Source organism: Pleurodeles waltl, chromosome 5, assembly GCF_031143425.1.
Source record: "Pleurodeles waltl isolate 20211129_DDA chromosome 5, aPleWal1.hap1.20221129, whole genome shotgun sequence".
Taxonomy (NCBI): domain Eukaryota; kingdom Metazoa; phylum Chordata; class Amphibia; order Caudata; family Salamandridae; genus Pleurodeles; species Pleurodeles waltl.
In genome coordinates this window covers 1,719,101,791-1,719,122,356 of record NC_090444.1, presented here as the reverse complement: position 1 = coordinate 1,719,122,356, position 20,566 = coordinate 1,719,101,791, and the positions used below count along the sequence as shown (strand labels likewise).

Below are 20,566 nucleotides of genomic sequence, written 5' to 3'. Positions count from 1 at the left end.
TTCACTTTTGTCTGCACTAGGACACACAGCCATCGATGGCAGCACTGTATGCAGTTGGTGAGAGGTCCCCGAGGGTGACAAAATTTGTGCTGCTGCCTTTAGGGACTTTCCTTAGTACCCCCAGGCCCTAGGTACCAGGAGGTCCAATTGCTAGGGACTTACAGAGGATGCTAAAGGTTGTGGCAATTCGGAGAACAACTACTATTTAGGGAAGGAGATCTGGCATTGGGGACCTGGTTAGGGGGAATCACATCAGATAGGCAAAAAGTGTGGGCAAACTATACCACAAATGGTGCTTTCCTACACTGCTTTTTAATACATCACACTCTGCCCTCAGGGTTCTCCACTGTGTTCCTTAGTGGTGATTTATATGTAAATCCCCACTAAGGCACACACTGTTTGGGCCCAGCAAAAGGCCAACATGGCAGTGTAAAACTGCACAGAATCTCTGCTTTGGCAAACCTGAGACATGGTTAAGGGGCTTCTTTAGTGGGTGACACAATTAGTGCTGCAGGTCCTAAGTAGCATTTTATTTAAAGGCCCTCGGCACATGTACTGCACTTTACTAGGGATTTAACAGTACATTAAGTATGTAAATTGGGGTTAAACCAGTGTTACTATGTTTTAAGGAGAGAGCACAAGCACGTTAGCTCTGCTTAGGAGTAGTAAAGTGCACGGAGTCATAATTCCAGAAAAGTAGGAGGTAGGTAATAAGTTGGGAAGAAGACCAGCCTTAAGTGGTCAGGTCACACTCCAGTAGTTGACCATGGAACATATATATCCATTAAACTGTGTGCTCCACTTCAGTCAGTCAGATACAAAGTGAAGTAAGTTGGGACACCAAGGTGTAGGAAAATGCCACTGTTGACAAGGTTACCCCCTAACGTTTTGCCTTTTGTTGATGCTAGTTATGATTGAAAGTGTGCTGGGACCCTGCTAACCATGCCCCAGCACCAGTTTTCTTTCCCTAAAAACTGTACCTTTGTCTCCACAATTGGCACAGCCCTGGCACACACAAGTCCCTTGTAAATGGCACCCCTGGTACCAAGGGCCCTGTGGCCAGGGAAGGTCTCTAAGGGCTGCACATGTATTATGCCACCCTGGGGACCCTTCACTCAGCACGTGCATATGTGCTGTAGGTGAGAAAGACTAAGTTGACACAACCCATTGCCTGTGGCATAGTTAGGTCACCCCTCTAGCAGGCCTTACAGCCCTAAGGCAGGGTGCACTATACTACAGGTGAGGGCATAGCTGTATGAGTACTGTGCCCCTACATGGTCTAAGCCAATGGGGTTTTCAGCTCAGCAGTCCTTTCTTGAGGTCGTCAGGAAATCTGAAGAGCTGGGTTCTGGGTCGCCCCTGAATCCTAAATTTAGGGGTGTGTTAGGGTCAGAGGGCATTAGCAATTGGGTACTGTCCCTGAGGATGGCTACACCCTCCTTGTGCCCACTCCCTCTGGGGAGGGGGCTCATCCCTATCCCTATTGGTCCTAATCCTCCAAGCAAGATGGAGGATTTCTCAAGGAGGTGGGTCACTTCACCTCAACCTTACAGATGGACCTGGCTGAGGGGGTGACTCCTTGTTTTTCTCATTATCTTTCTGCACTTGCCGCCAAAAGTGGGGGCTCGTCTGGGGGGGTGGGGGGGGAGGGGGGTAGGAGGGGTGGTGGGGGGGGGGCGGCTCATCTCCACTAGCTGGTGTGCCCTGGGGCACTGTAACACCAGGCTTGAGCCTTTGAGGCTCACCACCAGGTGTTACAGTTCCTGCAGGGGGAGGTGTGGGGCATCTCCACCCAGGACAGGCTTTGTTTCTGGTCACAGAGTACACAAAGGCACTCACCCCTTGTGGCCAGAAACTAGTCTAGAAGTGGCAGTCTGGCACAGACCGGTCAGCCTAGCCCTAACAGTTGGGCTGGCATGCAGGGGGCATCTCTAAGATGCCCTCTGGGTGCATTTCTCAATAAATCTCACATTGGCATCAGTGTGGATTTATTCTGCTGAGAAGATTGATACCAAACTTCCCAGTATTCAGTGTAGCCATTATGGAACTGTGGAGTTAGTGTTGGACAAACTCCCAGACCATATACTCTGAAGGGTGTTGAGACATCCAAGGACAAAACGAAAGAGTCTTCTCAAGGGCCCCAAAAACCTGCTGAGGAGGGTGGGCCCCGTGCCTCTTCACAGTCCACAAATGGGTATAAGGGTAAAAACTTTGATCCCAAGAAGGCCTGGTGTCACGCCTTTAGACAACATGGACACCAAACTGGAGACGAGGCCTGTCCAAAGAAAAGTCCCACAACTTCTACTCCAGTAAGCACTGGAATAGCCAGTCTCCAAGTGGGATCAGCATTGTGCCCAGAGCAAATCAGGATTCACGCTGAAGCTACTTTAGTCTTGGGGGGAGGGGGTGGATATAGCCACACTAGCTGCCTGGGCGCCTAACATGCAAAAATACAGGCAGGCTCTTGATAAATGGGACGAAGGTAGAAGCCCTGAGGGATACAGGTGCCAGTGTCACCATGGTGACAGACAAACTGGTTTCCCCAGGACAGTACCTGACTGGACAGGCAAATCCAGTCACCAATGCTGACAATGAAACTAAGGTCCATCCCATGCCAATGGTGACTTTAGAATGGGGATTGGTTACAGGCCTGAAACAGGTAGTGGTCTCTTCTGCAATCCCAGTAGAATGTTTGTTAGGGAATGATTTGGAGTCCTCAGCATGGGCTGAGGTAGAACTCAAAACCTATGCAGCCATGCTGGGTATCCCTGAACTGGTGTGTGTAAAATCAAAAACACAGAATACAGGGTGAAAAGGAAGTGTTGGAGCCTGGAGTAATGGCCCAACCTTCCAAGAGAAAGGGTAAGAGGACTGGGGGACCAGCCTCTGTACAGCACAAGAAACAGTACCTCTGTTCCCAGGAAGATGTCCTATCCCCTGAGGGAACTGAGTCCATGGAGCTGGAACCTTACCAGGTAGAACTCTTGGGACCAGTGGGACCCTCAAGGGAACAGCTGTGCCATGGACAGAAGAGTTGTCCCTCTCTTGAAGGCCTGAGACAGCAAGCTGCCGAGCAGGAAAAAGGAGATGTCAGTGGCTCCCAAAGGGTCTATTGGGAGGATGGACTCCTTTACACTGAGGCAAGAGATCCCAAGCCTGGTGCCACTAGGAGAGTGGTAGTGCCTCAGGAGTTTAGAAGGTTTATCCTCGCTTTGGCCCGTGACATCCCCCAGCTGGGCATTTGAGACAAACCAAGACATGGGACAGATTAATGAACCATTACCATTGGCCCAGTATCTCCCAGAAAGTAAGGGAGTTTTGTAGCTCCTGTCACCTGTCAAGCAAGTGGCAAGACAGGTGTCCATCCAAAGCAACCATCCCCCCCCCCCCCCCCCCCCCCCCCCCCCCCATTCCACTTCCAGTGGTGGGGTCCCCTTTGAAAGGGTTGGTGTGGACATCGTGGGCCCACTGGAACCTCCCACAGTGGATCATGCTACCAGATACATTGAAGCAATTCCCCTTAGGTCAACTACTGCCCTTGCAGTAGCCAAGGCCCTAATCGGTATTTTTACCAGAGTGGGTTTCCCTAAGGAAGTGGTTTCTGACAGAGGTACCAACTTCATGTCATCTTACCTTAAACACATGTGGAATGAGTGTGGGGTGACTTATAAGTTCACCACACCTTATCATCCACAACCCAATGGTCTTGTTGAAAGTTTTAACAATACATTGAAGGACGTGATCATAGGGCTCCCTGAAAAACTCAAAAGGAGATGGGATGTCCTCCTGCCATGCCTGCTTTTTGCCTACAGAGAGGTGCCACAGAAGGAAGTAGGGGTTTCCCCCTTTGAGCTTCTGTTTGGCCATCCTGTAAGGGGAGCACTAGCACTTGTAAAAGAAGGCTGGGAGAGACCTCCCCGTGAGCCTAAACAAGATGCGGTGGACTATGTGCCTGGCCTCCGCTCAAGGATGGCTGAGTATGGAAAAGGCAACCAAAAACCTTGAGGCCAGCCAACAACTCCAGAAGTGGTGGTATGACCAAAAGGCTGCAATGGTTGAATTCCAACCAGGGCAGAAAGTCTGGGTTCTGGAACCTGTGACTCCCAGGGCACTCCAGGACAGATGGAGTGGCCCTTATCCAGTGCTTGAGAAAGAGTCAGGTCACTTACTTGGTGGACCTGGGCACTAGCAGTACACCCAAGAGGGTGATCCATGTTAACCACCTTAAGCTCTATACTGATAGGGCAGATATAACCATGTTGATGCTTTCTGATGAGGATCAGGAAGCTGAAAGTGAACCTCTCCCTGACCTCCTCTCAATTGACCCTAAAGATGGGACACTAGATGGAGTGGGTCTATTCAGACACCCTCTCTGCCCAACAGCAGGCTGACTGTAGGCAAGTCCGGCAACAGTATGCTGTGCTCTTCTCTTTGAACGCTGGTCAGACATATCTATGTACCCATGATGTGGACACAGGAGACAGTTTACCTGTCAAAAACAAAATATTCAGGCAGTCTGATCAAGTAAAAGAGAGCATCTAAGTGGAAGTCCACAAGATGCTGGAGTTAGGGCTAATAGAGCACTCTGACTGCCACTGGGCTAGCCCAGTGGTCTTAGTCCTCAAACCTCATACCAAAGATGGAAGGAGAGAAATCAGGTTTTGTGTGGTCTACAGTGGACTCAATTCTGTCACCAAAACAGAAGCTAACCCCATACCCAGAGCAGATGAGCTGATTGACAAGTTAGGTGCATCCACATTTCTGAGTACCTTTGACTTAACTGCTGGGTACTGGCAAATTAGGATGGCACCTGGCACAAAAGATAAAACAGCATTCTCAACACCTGATGGGAATTATCAGTTTACTGTTATGCCCTTTGGCTTAAAGAATGCCCCTGCCACCTTCCAAAGGTTGGCAGCATATCTAGATGGTATTACTGTATTTAGTTCCAACCTGCACGATTACCTGGTCCACCTATTGAAGGTTTTGCAGGCCCTGCAAGCAGCAGGCCTCTCTATGAAGGCATCCAAATGCTGATAGGGCAGGGAACTGTTGTATACTTGGGCTACCTTGTAGGTGGAGGCCAAGTGCAACTCCTACAACCCAAGATCCAAACAATTCCTGACTGGGAAGTGTAAGGAAATGGCTCCCTGTTGCAATTACCCCCCACTTTTTGCCTGATACTGATGCTGACTTGACTGAGAAGTGTGCTGGACCCTGCTAACCAGCCCTCAGCACCAGTGTTCTTTCACCTAAAATGTACCATTGTTTCCACAATTGGCACACCCCTGGCACACAGATAAGTACTTTGTAAAAGGTACCGGTGGTACCAAGGGCCCTGTGACCAGGGAAGGTCCATAAGGGCTGCAGCATATGGTGTGCCACCCTAAGGGACCACTCAACCTAATACATGCACACTGCCATTGCAGATTGTGTGTGTTGGTGGGGAGAAAAAGGCAAAGTCGACATGGCATTTGATGCCAGTGTTGGATTTATTAAAAAATGCACACAGAGGGCATCTTAGAGATGTCCCCTGTATTTTACCCAATTGTTCAGTGCAGGACTGACTGGTCTGTGCCAGCCTGCTGCTGAGAGACAAGTTTCTGACCCCATGTGGTGAGGGCCTTTGAGCTCTCTGAGGACAGAAACAAAAGCCTGCTCTGGGTGGAGGTGCTTCACACCTCCCCCCTGCAGGAACTGTAACACCTTGCAGTGAGCCTCAAAGGCTCAGGCTTTGTGTTACAATGCCCCAGGGCACTCCAGCTAGTGGAGATGCCCGCCCCCTGGACACAGCCCCCACTTTTGGCGGCAAGTCCAGGAGAGATAATGAGAAAAACAAGGAGGAGTCACCCACCAGTTAGGACAGCCCCTAAGGTGTCCTGAGCTGAGGTGACCCCTGCCTTTAGAAATCCTCCATCTTGATTTTGGAGGATTCCCCCAATAGGAATAGGGATGTGCCCCCCTCCCCTCAGGGAGGAGGCACAAAGAGGGTTTAGCCACATTCAAGGACAGCTACTGCCCTCCCAGACCTAAACACCCCCCTAAATTCAGTATTTAGGGGCTCCCCAGAACCTAGGAAACTAGATTCCTGCAACCTATGACGAAGGACTGCTGAGCTGAAAATCCTGCAGAGAAGACGGAGACACCAACTACTTTGGCCCCAGCTCTGCCGGCCTGTCTCCCCACTTCAAGAAAATCTGCAACAGCGACGCGTTCCACAGGGTCCAGCGACCTCTGAAGCCTCAGAGGACTACCCTGCATCTAGAAGGACCAATAACTCCTGAGCACAGCGGCTCTGCTCCAAAGAAGAAACACCTTTGCAACAAAGAAGCAACTTTGAAAGAACACACGTTTCCCGCCGGAAGCGTGAGACTTTGCACTCTGCAACCGACTCGACTTGTGGAGAACCAGCACTACAGGGAGTACTCCCCGGCGACTGCGAGCCCGTGAGTAGCCAGAGTTGACCCCCCTGAACCCCCACAGCGATGCCTGCAGAGGGAATCCAGAGGCTCCCCCTGACTGAGACTGCCTGTTTCTAAGAACCCGATGCCTGGTAAGGACACTGCACCCGCAGCCCCCAGGACCTGAAGGATCCAACCTCCAGTGCAGGAGCGACCCCCAGGTGGCCCTCTCCCTTGCCCAGGTGGTGGCTTCCCCAAGGAGCCCACCCCTTGCCTGCCTGCCTGCCTGCATCGCTGAAGAGACACCTGTTTGCACTCTGTACCCTGCCGCCCCCGTGCCGCTGAGGGTGTACTTTTTGTGCTGACTTGTGCTACCCCATTCCCCTCCCGCCTGCCTGCATCGCTGAAGAGACCCCTGGGTCTCCCATTGAAACCTATTGCGAACCCAACGCCTGTTTGCACTCTGCACCCGGCCGCCCCTGTGCCGCTGAGGGTGTACTTTCTGTGCTGACTTGTGTCCCCCCCGGTGCCCTACAAAACCCCCCTGGTCTGCCCTCTGAAGTCGCGGGTACTTACCTGCTGGCAGACTAGAACTGGGGCACCCCTATCTCCATTGAAGCCTATGCGTTTTGGGCAACAATTTGACCTCTGCACCTGACCGGCCCTGAGCTGCTGGTGTGGTCTCTTTGGGGTGGCCCTGAACCCCCAACGGTGGGTTACCTTGGACCCAACTTTGAACCCTGTAAGTGCGTTACTTACCTGCGAAACTAACCAATACTTACCTCCCCCAGGAACTGTTGAATTTTGCACTGTGTCCAATTTTAAAATAGCTTATTGCCATTGTTGCCAAAACTGTACATGCTATTGTGATGATTCAAAGTTCCTAAGATACCTGAGTGAAATACCTTTCATTTAAAGTATTATTTGTAAATCTTGAACCTGTGGTTCTTAAAATAAACTAAGAAAATATATTTTTCTATATAAAAACCTATTGGCCTGGAATTGTCTTTGAGTGTGTGTCCTCATTTATTGTCTGTGTGTGTACCACAAATGCTTAACACTACCCTCTGATAAGCCTACTGCTCGACCACACTACCACAAAATAGAGCATTAGAATGATCTCTTTTTGCCACTATCTTACCTCTAAGGGGAACCCTTGGACTCTGTGCATGCTATTTCTTACTTTGAAATAGTACATACAGAGCCAACTTCCTACACTCAGGCAACGGCGACCCAGGTGATTCAATCTAGACTAGACACCTCGGACTCTGTGGCAAAGGGCTATGGGCACGTCCATAGCGACAAGATGGCATGCCTGGCTGCCATCGTCAGGGTTCTCTCCTGATGTACAGACAACACTGCTTGACCTGCCATTTGATGGAGACAAACTATTTGGAGCCAAAGCAGGGTTTAAGGAGAGTAGGGCCACAGCAAGATCTTTGGGATTGCAAGCAGCTGCCTCCTCTTCCTTAAGATCTTTTAGGAAGTTTAGGGGGTTTGGTCATGGCTCTTCTTTCATGGCAGGCTCCAAGCAGCAGGACAGCCATCTTCAGGAACTCTCCCTTATAGATACTTCAGGGGCAGGGGTAGGGTTCGCACTAGAGGGGCCACCCAGCATCACTCTGCCTCTTCCTCTGGAGGGGTGCAGCAGGGAAAGCAGCCCTAGTTCTCCATCACTCCCTGTTCACACATCTCCTCTGGGGGAGACTGTTTCACTTTCTTCACATGTGGGAGTCAATAACATCGAACTCATGGGTCACCGACATTGTGGGGAAAGGTTATACTCTTCCCTTATGGGAGTTTCCGCCTCCTATCCCTCCCCGCCCTTCCTTTATCTTCTGTTACCACAACAGGACGTGCTAACCCTTTTGTCGAAAGGCGCAATGGAGTTTCTTCCAGAGCAAGAGAGGGGTCAGGGCTGCTATTCAAGATACTTCCTGATCCCCAAAAAGGATGGTCGGTTGAGGCCAATCCTGGATCTGAGACTTTAGAATTGGTTCCTCAAGCAGGAAAAGTTCAAGATGCTGACCCTGTCACAGGTTCTTTTGGCGTTGAACGAAGGAGATTGGATGGTGTCTGTCGACTTGCAGGATGCTTACTTCCATATCATGATTCTCAAGTCGCACAGGAAGTATCACAGGTTTGTGGTGGGGTCGCAACACCATCAGTTTGCGGTCCTTCCGTTTGGTCTTACTTCAGAACCTCGAGTCTTCACAAAGGTGATGGCGGTGGTTGCAGCAGAGGAAGAAGGGGGATAGCGGTATTTCCTTATCTGGACAATTGGTTGATCAAAGCCAAGTCTCCGGAGCTCTTGCCGCATCACTTGCAGTCGACAACTCAGTTGTTGTTCGATCTGGGCTTTTCGGTGAACGTGTCCAAATCTCACCTAGAGCCCTCTCAGTGCCTCCTGTTCATAGGGGCAGTACCGGACATAACGTTGAATTGGGCCTTTCCTCCGCCGCAGCGGATTCAGGACATTCAGGCGTTGATTCCAATGTCTCAGAATGGGGCGGTCGTTCCGGTCCTCAAGGTCCTTCGTCTGCTTGGTCTGTTCGCTTCTTGCCTTCTGCTGGTCACTCATGCATGCTGGCACATATGAGGGCTCTTCAGTGGTGCCTCCGCAGCCAGTGGTTTCAACACAAAGGAGATCTCGAAGAATCAATCAGGATCTCCAGAGACGCTGCAGTGGATCTTCGATGGTGGGCTACGGACGGCAACCTTTCTCAAGGAAGGCCGTTGTCGCTGCCTCCTCCAGTGGCCACAGTTATAACGGATGCCTCCACTCTAGGGTGGGGTGCTCATCTGGGGGACCTGGAGGTCAAAGGTTGTTGGTCTCCAGTGGAGCAGAGGTTTCACATCAATCTGTTGGAACTGCGGGCGATACGTCTGGCTCTCACGGCCTTTCTCCCTTTCCTTCTCGGTCAGTCGGTTCAGGTCCTGACGGACAACACTACCGAGATGTGGTATATAAACAAGCAGGGAGGAGTGGGGTTGTACCTTCTCTGCAGAGAAGCTCTTTGGCTCTGGTCCTGGGTTCAGGACCATCCGATTTGCTTGGTAGCAAATCATTTTCCGGAGTTCTGAACGTGCGTGCGGACGATCTTAGTCGGCGCATCTCGACCGATCACGAGTGGCGTCTTCATCCAGATCTGGCCCTTCACATCTTCCAGAGGTGGGGATATCCACAGATATATCTGTTTGCCATTCGGGAGAACGCGCACTGCCCATCGTTCTGCAGCCTCCAGTATCTGATGCAAGGAGCTTTAGGGGACGCGTTTCAGATATTCTGGCAGGGTCAGTTGCTTTACGCGTTTCCTCCCATACCCTTAATTACTCGGGTTCTGAGGAAGGTCCGCCAAGACCGGGCCCAAGTCGTCTTAATAGCCCCGGATTGGCCAAGAAGGGTGTGGTATTCAGGCCATCTCCAACTCTCTCTCTGTGCCCTCCACTCCATCTCCCTTAGAGGGCAGACCTCCTCTCGCAGTCTCATTGGCCGGTTCTACACTCCCACCTCCAGAGCCTGCACCTTCATGCCTTGAGATTGAACGGGGCAATCGGAGTTCCTTTTCTCTCCCGCCTGAGGTGGTGGAAGTTATTTTATCGGCCAGGCGACACTCCACCAAATCTATCTATGCAAGCAGGTGGGCCAGATTTGTGAGTTGGTGTGGAGAGAACCAAATTGATCCCTTGAGGGCCCACTTATCTGACATCTTGTTGTTTGCTTTATCCCTGGCACAGAGGGGTTGTATAGTTGCCACTGTTAAGGGTTATTTATCCGTGCTGTCGGCTTTTCTGTGCCTTCCAGACCAACCCTCTTTGTTTAGGTCGCCTATTGTATTGCGGTTCATTAAGGGGCTCACTAATAAGTTTCCGCCCACTCCGTTTGTTATGCCACAGTGGGATCTTAACTTAGTATTGACCTTTCTTATGAGTTCCCCATTTGAGCCAATGCACTCTTTTCCATTGAGGCTTTTGGTTTTGAAGACTGTTTTTCTGGTGGCTATAACGTTGGCGTTCTATCTGAATCATACAAAAAATGTCTGGGTGGTCAATCAACTCTTTGTCTGGTATGTGGGTGTGAAAAAAGGGAAGGCAGCGCAAAAAACGTACTCTCAATGGGTACTTCTTTGCATCAAGATGTGCTCCGCTTTGGCCAAGAAGCAACACTGAGGGTTTGTGCTCTCATTCCACCAGAGCAATTGCTGCTTCCTCTGCCTTTGCACGCGGAGTTCCTGTCCTGATATCTGCCAGGTGGCTACTTGGTCATCCCTGCAGACGATTGCTAAACATTACTGCTTGGACAGTCAGGTTTGTCGGGATGGCTACTTTTGTCGTTCGGTCCTGCAGGACTTTCCAGTATGATACTGGTTCGCAGCCCACCTCCGAGGATGACATTGCTTGGGTCTCTATTCTAAGGTAAGGAATCTGCAACTAGAAGTCTCCATCAGATGTACAAGTTACTTGCCTTCTTTATCGAAATATCTGATAGAGAGATATTCTAGTTGCAGATTCCTTACCGACCCACCCATCCTCCCCGCTTGCGAACTGATTTCTAGGGACAGGGAATCCTCCTTCAGGTCCTTAGCTCTGGCGCACCAATCTCAGTGTTCTTAGCGGCTCTGCGCTTTGACGTGGGTAGTCGTTAAGAGACTGACATGACTGCGCTGATGCGGTGTCTATGTAGTACTCCACATGTCATCACGGCGACTACGACGCCCGCGGAGTCGACCAATGCGCAAGGGTATTTCTTGAAGAAAAAATCTCCGGACCCAGTCTGATTCCTGGGGGAATATTCTAAGGTAAGGAATCTAAGGTAAGGATTTTGCAACAAGAATGTCTCTACCAGATATTTCGTTACTGAAGATATGTAACTTGTACATCAGGGACATGGACCATCAGCTTATGCACCCATCACAACAGGGTAGAAACTATCATGTGAGGCACAGTGGGAATCAGCTGGCACAAATGTCATTACTACACCTGGAATGCACATTATTAATAATGAGACATTCAGTACCTGGTACATGCCAAGTTCCTGGGTCCACGGAACGGAGCCCCATCGCTCCTCCTGCGCGGGGTGTAGCCCAAAAACGTGCTCAGAGTCCTAGAGCCAACAGCAAGAGGTCAGAAAAAAATAGAAAGTAAGCAAAAAGTCTGGGGGTGAACCTGCAAAAAGGGCCAGGTCCAACAATATCAACGAGAAAGATCAAGGATAAAAGGTGAATTCAGTTTTCTTCTTTATCCTGCAGTACTGTGGATCCAGTTAACCATTGCTTTTAATAGAAGCCCTAAAGGTTTATTATGCGGACCTCCAAGCATTGCATCTGTGCTCTACCATGGAGGAATACAAAACAGTAGTGTTATTCTAGCCTCCACCAAGTGAAGCATTTCTTAAAACCTCTATATGTGAAAAAGGACTCCAGTTTCTTCAGGTTTTTTGACCGCACCCCACACTTCACGACCTGTATGTAATGTGGACGTACAAGTGACTTACAAATTAGAAAATGCCAGTTTGTTAGACTGTCGGTTTTATATGTATTTATTTTCTAAGATGCTTGACTGCAGTTCACCCTCTCATTCTTAGTGGGGAAGCCTCTCCCCAAGAATTGCCGATACCCCTCCACATCGCCCTAGGAGCACCCGCTCTCCTAGAAAGGGGGAAACCAGTGGTTGTGATGGGCAACCCCCCCACCTCGTCTCGGTAACGGCGAGGTGCACCTCCTGGAGCATTTAAGGACCCCACCTGGGGCTCCAGACGGGCACAGCCCCTCTACCTGGCCGAAGGGAGCCCTTGGCCGGCCTGCCCGATTGGCAGGCGACTTGCTTTTCCCCTTGGTCGTGGCCACAACAGGCTCATACGAAGGGTGCCGATTGGTACCCTGGGGGCAATCTCCACTGTACTCTGGACCCCGTGAGCACCCAGCAAAGCACGATCGCTTCCAATATCGTCGTCCTGTGCCCCGGGGGCACCCAACACAGCACGCTATGGATCTTCACTCCACAAGCCACCCAGGTCGCAGCGGTCAATTTTCAGCAGCGAAGCTCTCTCAAGGCGCTTCAGCAAATAAAGGAAGGCGCTCTCAGGGCGCTCTATTCATAAAAAGAAAGCGCTTTTTCAGGCGCTATGCTATAAAAATTAAGCGCCTCCCATGCGATACAACAGGCAATTGCAGGGGTCAGGGGGCACAGTACCCAGCCCCTGGGGACATAAAAGTGGAGCACATGTGCGGCAGGGTCCAGCAACAGGCCAGCACATGGGTGATGCAGTCAGTAGCAGTTCCTTCTAGTGACCCAGCAGGTCACAGGTCGGCTCAGCAGCAGCAGTCCAAGGAGGTTCCTGGCGAGTCCCTACTGCAGCATTCTGTGTCCCATTCCAAGTATGTTTCTTGTGTGTAGGTGTCATTTTCATGGGGAAGATCCCCTGTACTCAGTTTTGTCCAAGGTTAACAAAGAGGGGGAGAGGAGGTTCCAACCAGTTACAAATGGTTCCAGGAGTGTCCCCTCTCTCCTCCAGTACAGGCTCCAGACATCGGTTGGGGGTGAACAAGCCCTTTGTGTGGGTCCAGGGCACAGCCTTTACAAATGCAAGTGTGTCCGCCTCCTCTTCTCTCAGACCAGGAAGACCATTCAATATGTAGATGCACCTCTGTGACACCTCCACCTTCCCTGTGTACAGGCTGTTTGAAAAGTATGCAGAAAGCCCAACTGTCGCTCTGCCCAGATGTGGATTGGAGCCAAGCTGCAAAACACCAGAGTCACAAGCACAGAGAAATTCTCACTTTCTACAAGTGGCATTTTTATAATGCTATTAAATCCATCTACACTAGTAAGCAGCATTTCTCACTACCATTACAACCATGCGTATGCTACCCCTCATAAATCAGGCAATACCCCCTAGACATAAGGCTGGGCATTTCCAGTGCAATCCTATGAAAAACAGCATTCAGCAGTGAGAAACCAAATAGGTTGTTTGTCACTACCAGGGTAGGGAACGCAACCCAGCACATGCCTGCCTTCTACATACATAGCACCCTACCCATAGGACTAGCTGGGGCCTACCTTAGGGATGGCTTACATGTAGTAAAAGGGGAATTCTGGGCCTGGCAAGTAAGTTTAGAGGACTGCAGTTCACAGTAAGCTGAGAAAACTTTGAGATAATATACAAAGGATAATATACACTCAGGACTGTAGCTACCAAACAGTGAGTCAGACCTCAGTGCTTTATAAACAGCTGACACTAGTCGTCATCCATTTAAGCCAATAGATGATAGTCTTAGAGAAGAGACAACTGAGCCAAAGGTGACCAAACAAGATGGAGGTGTTGGGCAGTTTTAGATGCATAATGTTTGCTGGAATGGCTTCATTGTGATGCTAATTGCACATATTGTTTTGGAGATTTGATTAGAACATCTTACAGAAATGATAGCTCATGGAAAAAATCTCAGGTCAAAACTTAGCTCATTTTAATTTAAAAAAAATTTTATTGAGATTTTTAGTTAGTGCATATAGTAAAATGAATTGTATATTAGTGTATTTGTGATATTTTTATATTGTGGTGTCAAATGCACGAGTAGGGAATGTAGTAATGCTGATTGTCCATGTATACCTTACAGTTCTCAGGTATAAATATAGGATCCATAAAAATTGTAATTAACATGACCATGTGCATAGCCCTAGAAATTAGAGAGGCAAAGCATCTGTCAAGAACCTTCGTCCACTACTACAAGGTGCTTTTAGTGCCCCCCAGACCTTGGAATGCTGTTAAGGGCTTCCTCTGGGTTCATAAAACAAGGAACTAAAGTACTTGATCATTTGTCTTTTGTTCTAACCAACGATTACATTTCTTCTCTTTTTTTTGAAGGGTTTACTTTGGATAAGGATTTACCAGGAATGTTTCCTGAATCAAATTTAGAAATCGATGTGGATAGTTCTACCCACACAGCTGAAGGTATTTATTAATCCAGGCATAATTGTAATCCTGCTCCTTTTCAAAAGAAATCACTGGTTCTGCAAAACATTTCAGAGTGGGGTTCCTGCCATTAATGTTATAGACTCAAGACATAGAGGTAATGAAAAATACAATGGTTACATTAAGTAGTAGTATTGCAAATGAGCCACGTCCATTCAGCAGGAGAATGTGTGTAGTATGTTGCTAGCTAGAGTGCGTTGTGGAGCACACTATCAGCGATATCTTACTGAAGCATCGTGCCATTTACAGACAGCACATTTTTTATTGAAATGCCACTTCAGAATTTTTAAAAAGTGCTTCACTTGTTTTCTTCTGCTGATCTATTTTGAAATATCTGTACAGTTCATTTACAAGCATTAGGATTTTGTGATGTTTGAAAACAAATTGACATCCTTCGTCCTTTCCTATCACATTCCCTGTACTTAAGCAAGATTATCAAATAGTTTACTGTTAGAAAATATAGCCTGGCGTTTGACCTCTGTCTCTGAACGTGCAGCAAATGTGACAAGGTTAACACCAAAGTTAAGGGTGCATTTCTCTCTCTCAGGGCATCTCCATTGATAATCCTGAGCACTGAATAGTCTCGCCTGTGTGTGGGGATCCTGGAGCACTTCTTTACAGTATATCTTTCTAAGTGTAGATGTTCTCCTTTCTTCATTAAAGCCTGGTGAGACAGAAATGATTTGCATCCTATAAGAAGTCTATATAGGCTGTTGCTCCAGATTGCATTTGAAAAAGTGTAACATATATATATATATACGTTCGATGGCATGTGTAGCTGCAGATACACATGCTGTGCACATCCCGCCATCTGGTGTTGGGCTCAGAGTGTTACAAGTTGTTTTTCTTTGAAGAAGTCTTTTCGAGTCACGCGATCGAGGGACTCCTCCCATTTCGGCTCCATTGCGCATGGGCGTCGACTCCATCTTAGATTGTTTTTTTTCCGCCATCGGGTTCGGACGTGTTCCTTTTCGCTCTGTGTTTCGGGTCGGAAAGTTAGTTAGAATCTCGGAAAATTCGTCGGTATTGTTTGCGTTCGGTATCTGGTTAGTTACAACAGATCGACACCGACTTTTGAAGAGCTCCGGTGGCCCTTTGGCTTTTTTTCGATTTCCCCCCCCCCCGTCGGGGCCTGGTCGGCCCGGCCACGTGTCTCTTCAAGGCTGATGGAACGGACCCCATTCCGCTTCTGCCCAAAATGTCATAACAAGTATCCATATACAGATCAGTATCTGATCTGTAACTTGTGTCTGTCTCCAGAGCACAAGGAGGATACCTGTGAAGCCTGTCGAGCGTTTCGGTCGAGGAAGACATTAAGAGACCGAAGAGCGAGAAGACTGCAGATGGTGTCGGCGCCGACAGGACAAGGGTGTTTCGAGGAGGAAGAAGAAACCTTCTCCATCCAGGAATCGGACTCGGACGAGCTCGATCCCGAAGAAACGCCGAAAACTGTGAGTAAGACGTCGAAACATAAAACTCACGAGAAGACAACAAAAGCCCAGGGGACGCCACCGCCAACAGGCCATGGCTTAACCTGAAAAATAGGTGACCGATCATCGGCACCAAAAAAGGGCATGCATGTGGCGAAGTCATCCGACTCCGGTCGAGATACCGCCACACAACAATCTCGGGCCCGAGACAGCGGCTCCGAGCAGATTCGGCACCGAGACAGTGGCACCGAAATGGTTCGGCACTGAGACACCACGACGCCGAAAATAAAGAAGGTTTCCTCGGAGCCCAAAAAGGCGACCGAAAAGATTTAGATTCCGAAACATCCAGCCTCGGAACCGAAAACAGGTTCCTACACAGAGGAACAGGGATTGTCCTCCCAGATGCAAGGACATAAGTTCGGAGAGGAACTTGAATCTGTTGAGCCAGACTACACTCAAAGAAGGCTCCACATTCAAAAAGACACAGAGAAGATAAGCACTCTTCCCCAATTAGGATGAAAAGAAGAGTTGCCTTTCAAGAAAAGGACAAGCAGCCACAGGCAAAAGTGGCAAGACAAACAACTCCACCACCATCTCCACCACCATCAATGCACACATCACCGGTAGCCACTCCACCACTGATGCAATCCCCGACTCATACTGCAATGAGTCAAGATGATCCTGATGCATGGGACCTTTATGATGCTCCTGTATCAGATAACAGCTCAGACTGTTACCCTGCGAGGCCGTCGCCACCTGAAGACAGTACATCCTACATGCAGGTGGTCTCATGGGCAGCTGCGTTTCATAACGTCACCTTGCATTCAGAACCAGTTGAGGATGACTTTTTGTTTAATACACTCTCCTCCACTCATAGCCAATACCAAAGCTTACCTATGCTCCCGGGAATGCTAAAACATTCCAAACAAATATTTCAGGATCCTGTAAAAGGCAGAGCCATAACTCCAAAGGTGGAGAAGAAGTACACGCCACCACCAACAGACCCTGTTTATATTACGCAGCAATTAACACCAGATTCTGTGGTTGTTGGGGCAGCTCGCAAGAGAGCAAACTCTCATACCTCGGGAGAGGCACCACCTCCAGACAAGGAGAGTCGCAAATTCGATGCTGCGGGTAAAAGAGTTGCAGCACAAGCAGCAAACCAATGGCGTATTGCCAATTCACAAGCACTTTTGGCAAGATACGATAGAGCTCATTGGGACGAAATGCAGCATTTCATAGAACACCTACCCAAAGAGTTCCAGAAAAGGGCACAACAAGTGGTAGAAGAAGGACAAAGTATCTCCAATAATCAGATACGGTCATCAATGGACGCAGCAGATACGGCTGCAAGGACAGTAAATACTGCAATAACGATAAGGAGACACGCATGGTTGCGTACGTCAGGATTCAAGTCGGAAATACAACAAGCCGTGCTGAATATGCCCTTTAATGAACAGCAGTTGTTTGGACCGGAAGTCGACACTGCTATTGAAAAACTCAAAAAAGATACTGATACTGCAAAAGCCATGGGCGCACTCTATTCCCCACAAAGCAGAGGCACATTTCGCAAAACACAATTTAGGGGAGGGTTTCGAGGTCAACCTACAGAGGCCACAACCTCACAAGCAAGGCCCACTTATCAAAGCCAATATCAGCGGGGAAGTTTTCGGGGGCAATATAGAGGGGGACAATTCCCAAAAAATAGAGGGAAGTTCCAAAGCCCCAAAACCCCTCAAAACAAACAGTGACTTCCAAGTCACACATCCCCAACACATAACACCTGTGGGGGGGGGAGACTAAGCCAATTTTACAAACATTGGGAGGAGATAACAACAGACACTTGGGTACTGGCAATTATCCAGCATGGTTATTGCATAGAATTTCTCAAATTCGCTCCAAACGTCCCACCGAAAACACACAATATGTCAAAACAACGTATAGATCTTCTAGGATTAGAAGTTCAGGCATTGCTACTAAAAGAAGCAATAGAATTAGTACCAAAACACCAGAAAGCAACAGGAGTTTACTCTCTGTACTTTCTCATACCCAAAAAAGACAAGAGTCTGAGACCTATATTAGATCTCCGAACATTAAATACCTACATCAAATCAGATCACTTTCACATGGTGACATGTGACATTGCAAGACATAATCCCACTACTCAAACAACAAGACTACATGACAACACTAGACCTAAAGGATGCATATTTCCATATACCGATACATCCTTCACACAGAAAGTACTTAAGGTTTGTATTCCAAGGGATACATTACCAATTCAAGGTGTTGCCATTCGGAATAACAACTGCGCCAAGAGTTTTTACAAAGTGCCTGGCAGTCGTAGCTGCACATATCAGAAGGCAGCAAATACATGTGTTCCCGTACCTACACGATTGGTTAATCAAAACCAACATGCTAGAAAAGTGTTCACAGCACACAAAGTATGTCATAGAAACCCTCCACAAACTAGGTTTCTCAATCAACTACACAAAGTCACACCTTCTGCCTTGTCAAACACAGCAATGCTTAGGGGTGACAATCAACACAGCAAAAGGGATTTCCACTCCAAGTCCACAAAGGGTTCAGGCATTTCACAATGTAATACAGGCCATGTATCCAAAACAAAAAATACAAGTCAAAATGGTGATGAAACTCCTAGGCATGATGTCCTCATGCATAGCCATTGTCCCAAACGCAAGGTTGCACATGCAGCCCTTACAACATTGCCTAGCATCATAGTGGTCACAGGCACAGGGTCAACTTCTAGATCTGGTGTTGGTAGACCGCCAAACATACAGCTCGCTTCAATGGTGGAACAGTATAAATTTAAACAAAGGGCGGCCTTTCCAAGACCCAGTGCCACAATATGTAATAACAACAGATGCCTCCATGATAGGGTGGGGAGCACACCTCAATCAATACAGCATCCAAGGACAATGGAACACTCACCAAAAACAGTTTCACATAAATCACTTAGAACTATTGGCAGTATTTCTAGCGCTGAAAGCATTTCAACCCATAATAAGCCACAAACACATTCTTGTCAAAACAGACAACATGACAACAATGTATTACCTAAACAAACAGGGAGGGACACATTCAACACAGTTGTGTCTCCTGGCACAGAGAATATGGCATTGGGCGATTCACAACCACATTCGCCTAATAGCACAATTTATTCCAGGAATTCAGAATCAGTTAGCAGACAAACTCTCTCGGGATCACCAACAGATCCACGAATGGGAGATTCACCCCCAAATACTGAATACTTACTTCCAGAGTTGTGAACACCACAAATAGATCTATTTGCAACAAAGGAAAACGCAAAATGCCAAAACTTCGCATCCAGGTACCCACAAGATCAGTCTCAGGGCAATGCGTTATGGATGAGTTGGTCAGGGATATTTTCTTACGCTTTTCCCCCTCTCCCACTCCTTCCATATCTAGTAAACAAGTTGAGTCAAAACAAACTCAAACTCATACTAATAGCGCCAACATGGGCAAGACAACCTTGGTACACAACACTACTAGACCTCTCAGTAGTGCCTCATGTCAAACTACCAAACATACCAGATCTGTTAACGCAACACAAACAGATCAGACACCCAAATCCAGCATCGCTGAATCTAGCAATCTGGGATGGCGGGATGTGCATAGCATGTGAATCTGCAGCGACTAATGCCACGAACAGATGTACACTGGGTAAGTGACATTTTCCATATATATATATGTTTGATGGCATGTGTAGCTGCAGATACACATGCTGTGCACAGTCCGCCGTCTGGTGTTGGGCTCGGAGTGTTACAAGTTGTTTTTCTTCGAAGAAGTCTTTTCGAGTCATGAGACCGAGGGACTCCTCCCCTTTCGGTTCCATTGCGCATGGGCGTCGACTCCATCTTAGATTGTTTTTTTCCCGCCATCGGGTTCGGACGTGTTCCTTTTCGCTCTGTGTTTCGGGTCGGAAAGTTAGTTAGAATTTCGGAAAAAAACGTCAGTATTGTTTTGTTCGGTATCGGGTTAGTTAGAGCAAATCGACACCGAATCTTGAAGAGCTCCGGTGGCCCTTCGGGGTAATTTCGATCCCCCGTCGGGGCCTGGTCGGCCCGACCGCGTGCAACTTCAAGACTGATGGAACGGACCCCGTTCCGCTTCTGTCCTAAATGCCATCACAAATATCCGTATACGGATCAGCATCTGGTCTGTAACTTGTGCCTGTCCCCGGAGCACAAGGAGGATACGTGTAAAGCCTGACGAGCGTTTCGGTCGAGGAAGCGAGACCGAAGAGCCAGAAGATTGCAAATGGCGTCCACGCCGACAGGACAACATCGGTTCGAGGACGAAGAGGAAGCGTTCTCCATCCAAGAGTAAGACGTCGAAAATTAGGACTCACAGAAAGTCCACAAAAGCCCAGGGGACGCCACTGCCAACAGGCCATGGCTTAACCCAAAAACTAGGTGACCGAGCCAAGGCACCGAAAAAGGGCATGCTGGTGTCGAAGTCAACCCATGATAACCCACAAATACATTCTTGTCAAAACAGACAACATGACAACAATGTATTATTTAAACAAACGGGGGGGACACACTCAACACAGTTGTGTCTCCTAACAAAAAATGTGGCATTGGGCAATTCACAACCACATTCGCCTAATAGCACAATTTATTCCAGGGATCCAGAACCAGCTAGCAGACAATCTCTCTCGGGATCACCAACAAGTCCACGAATGGGAAATTCATCCCCAAATACTGAACACTTACTTTCAA

The 20,566-nt window shown here is 48.4% G+C and overlaps 1 protein-coding gene across 2 annotated transcripts in view; it reads left to right on the top strand.

The window, feature by feature from the left end:
* The window catches only part of TDRD6 (tudor domain containing 6), a 1,091,010-nt gene that overhangs the window by 676,288 nt on the left and 394,156 nt on the right, over window positions 1-20,566 (top strand). For both annotated transcript variants that reach the window (XM_069236084.1, XM_069236083.1), the window contains one exon: window positions 14,263-14,349. In XM_069236084.1, the coding sequence (XP_069092185.1) occupies window positions 14,263-14,349 (87 nt within the window). The remainder of the gene's footprint in view (window positions 1-14,262; window positions 14,350-20,566) is intronic.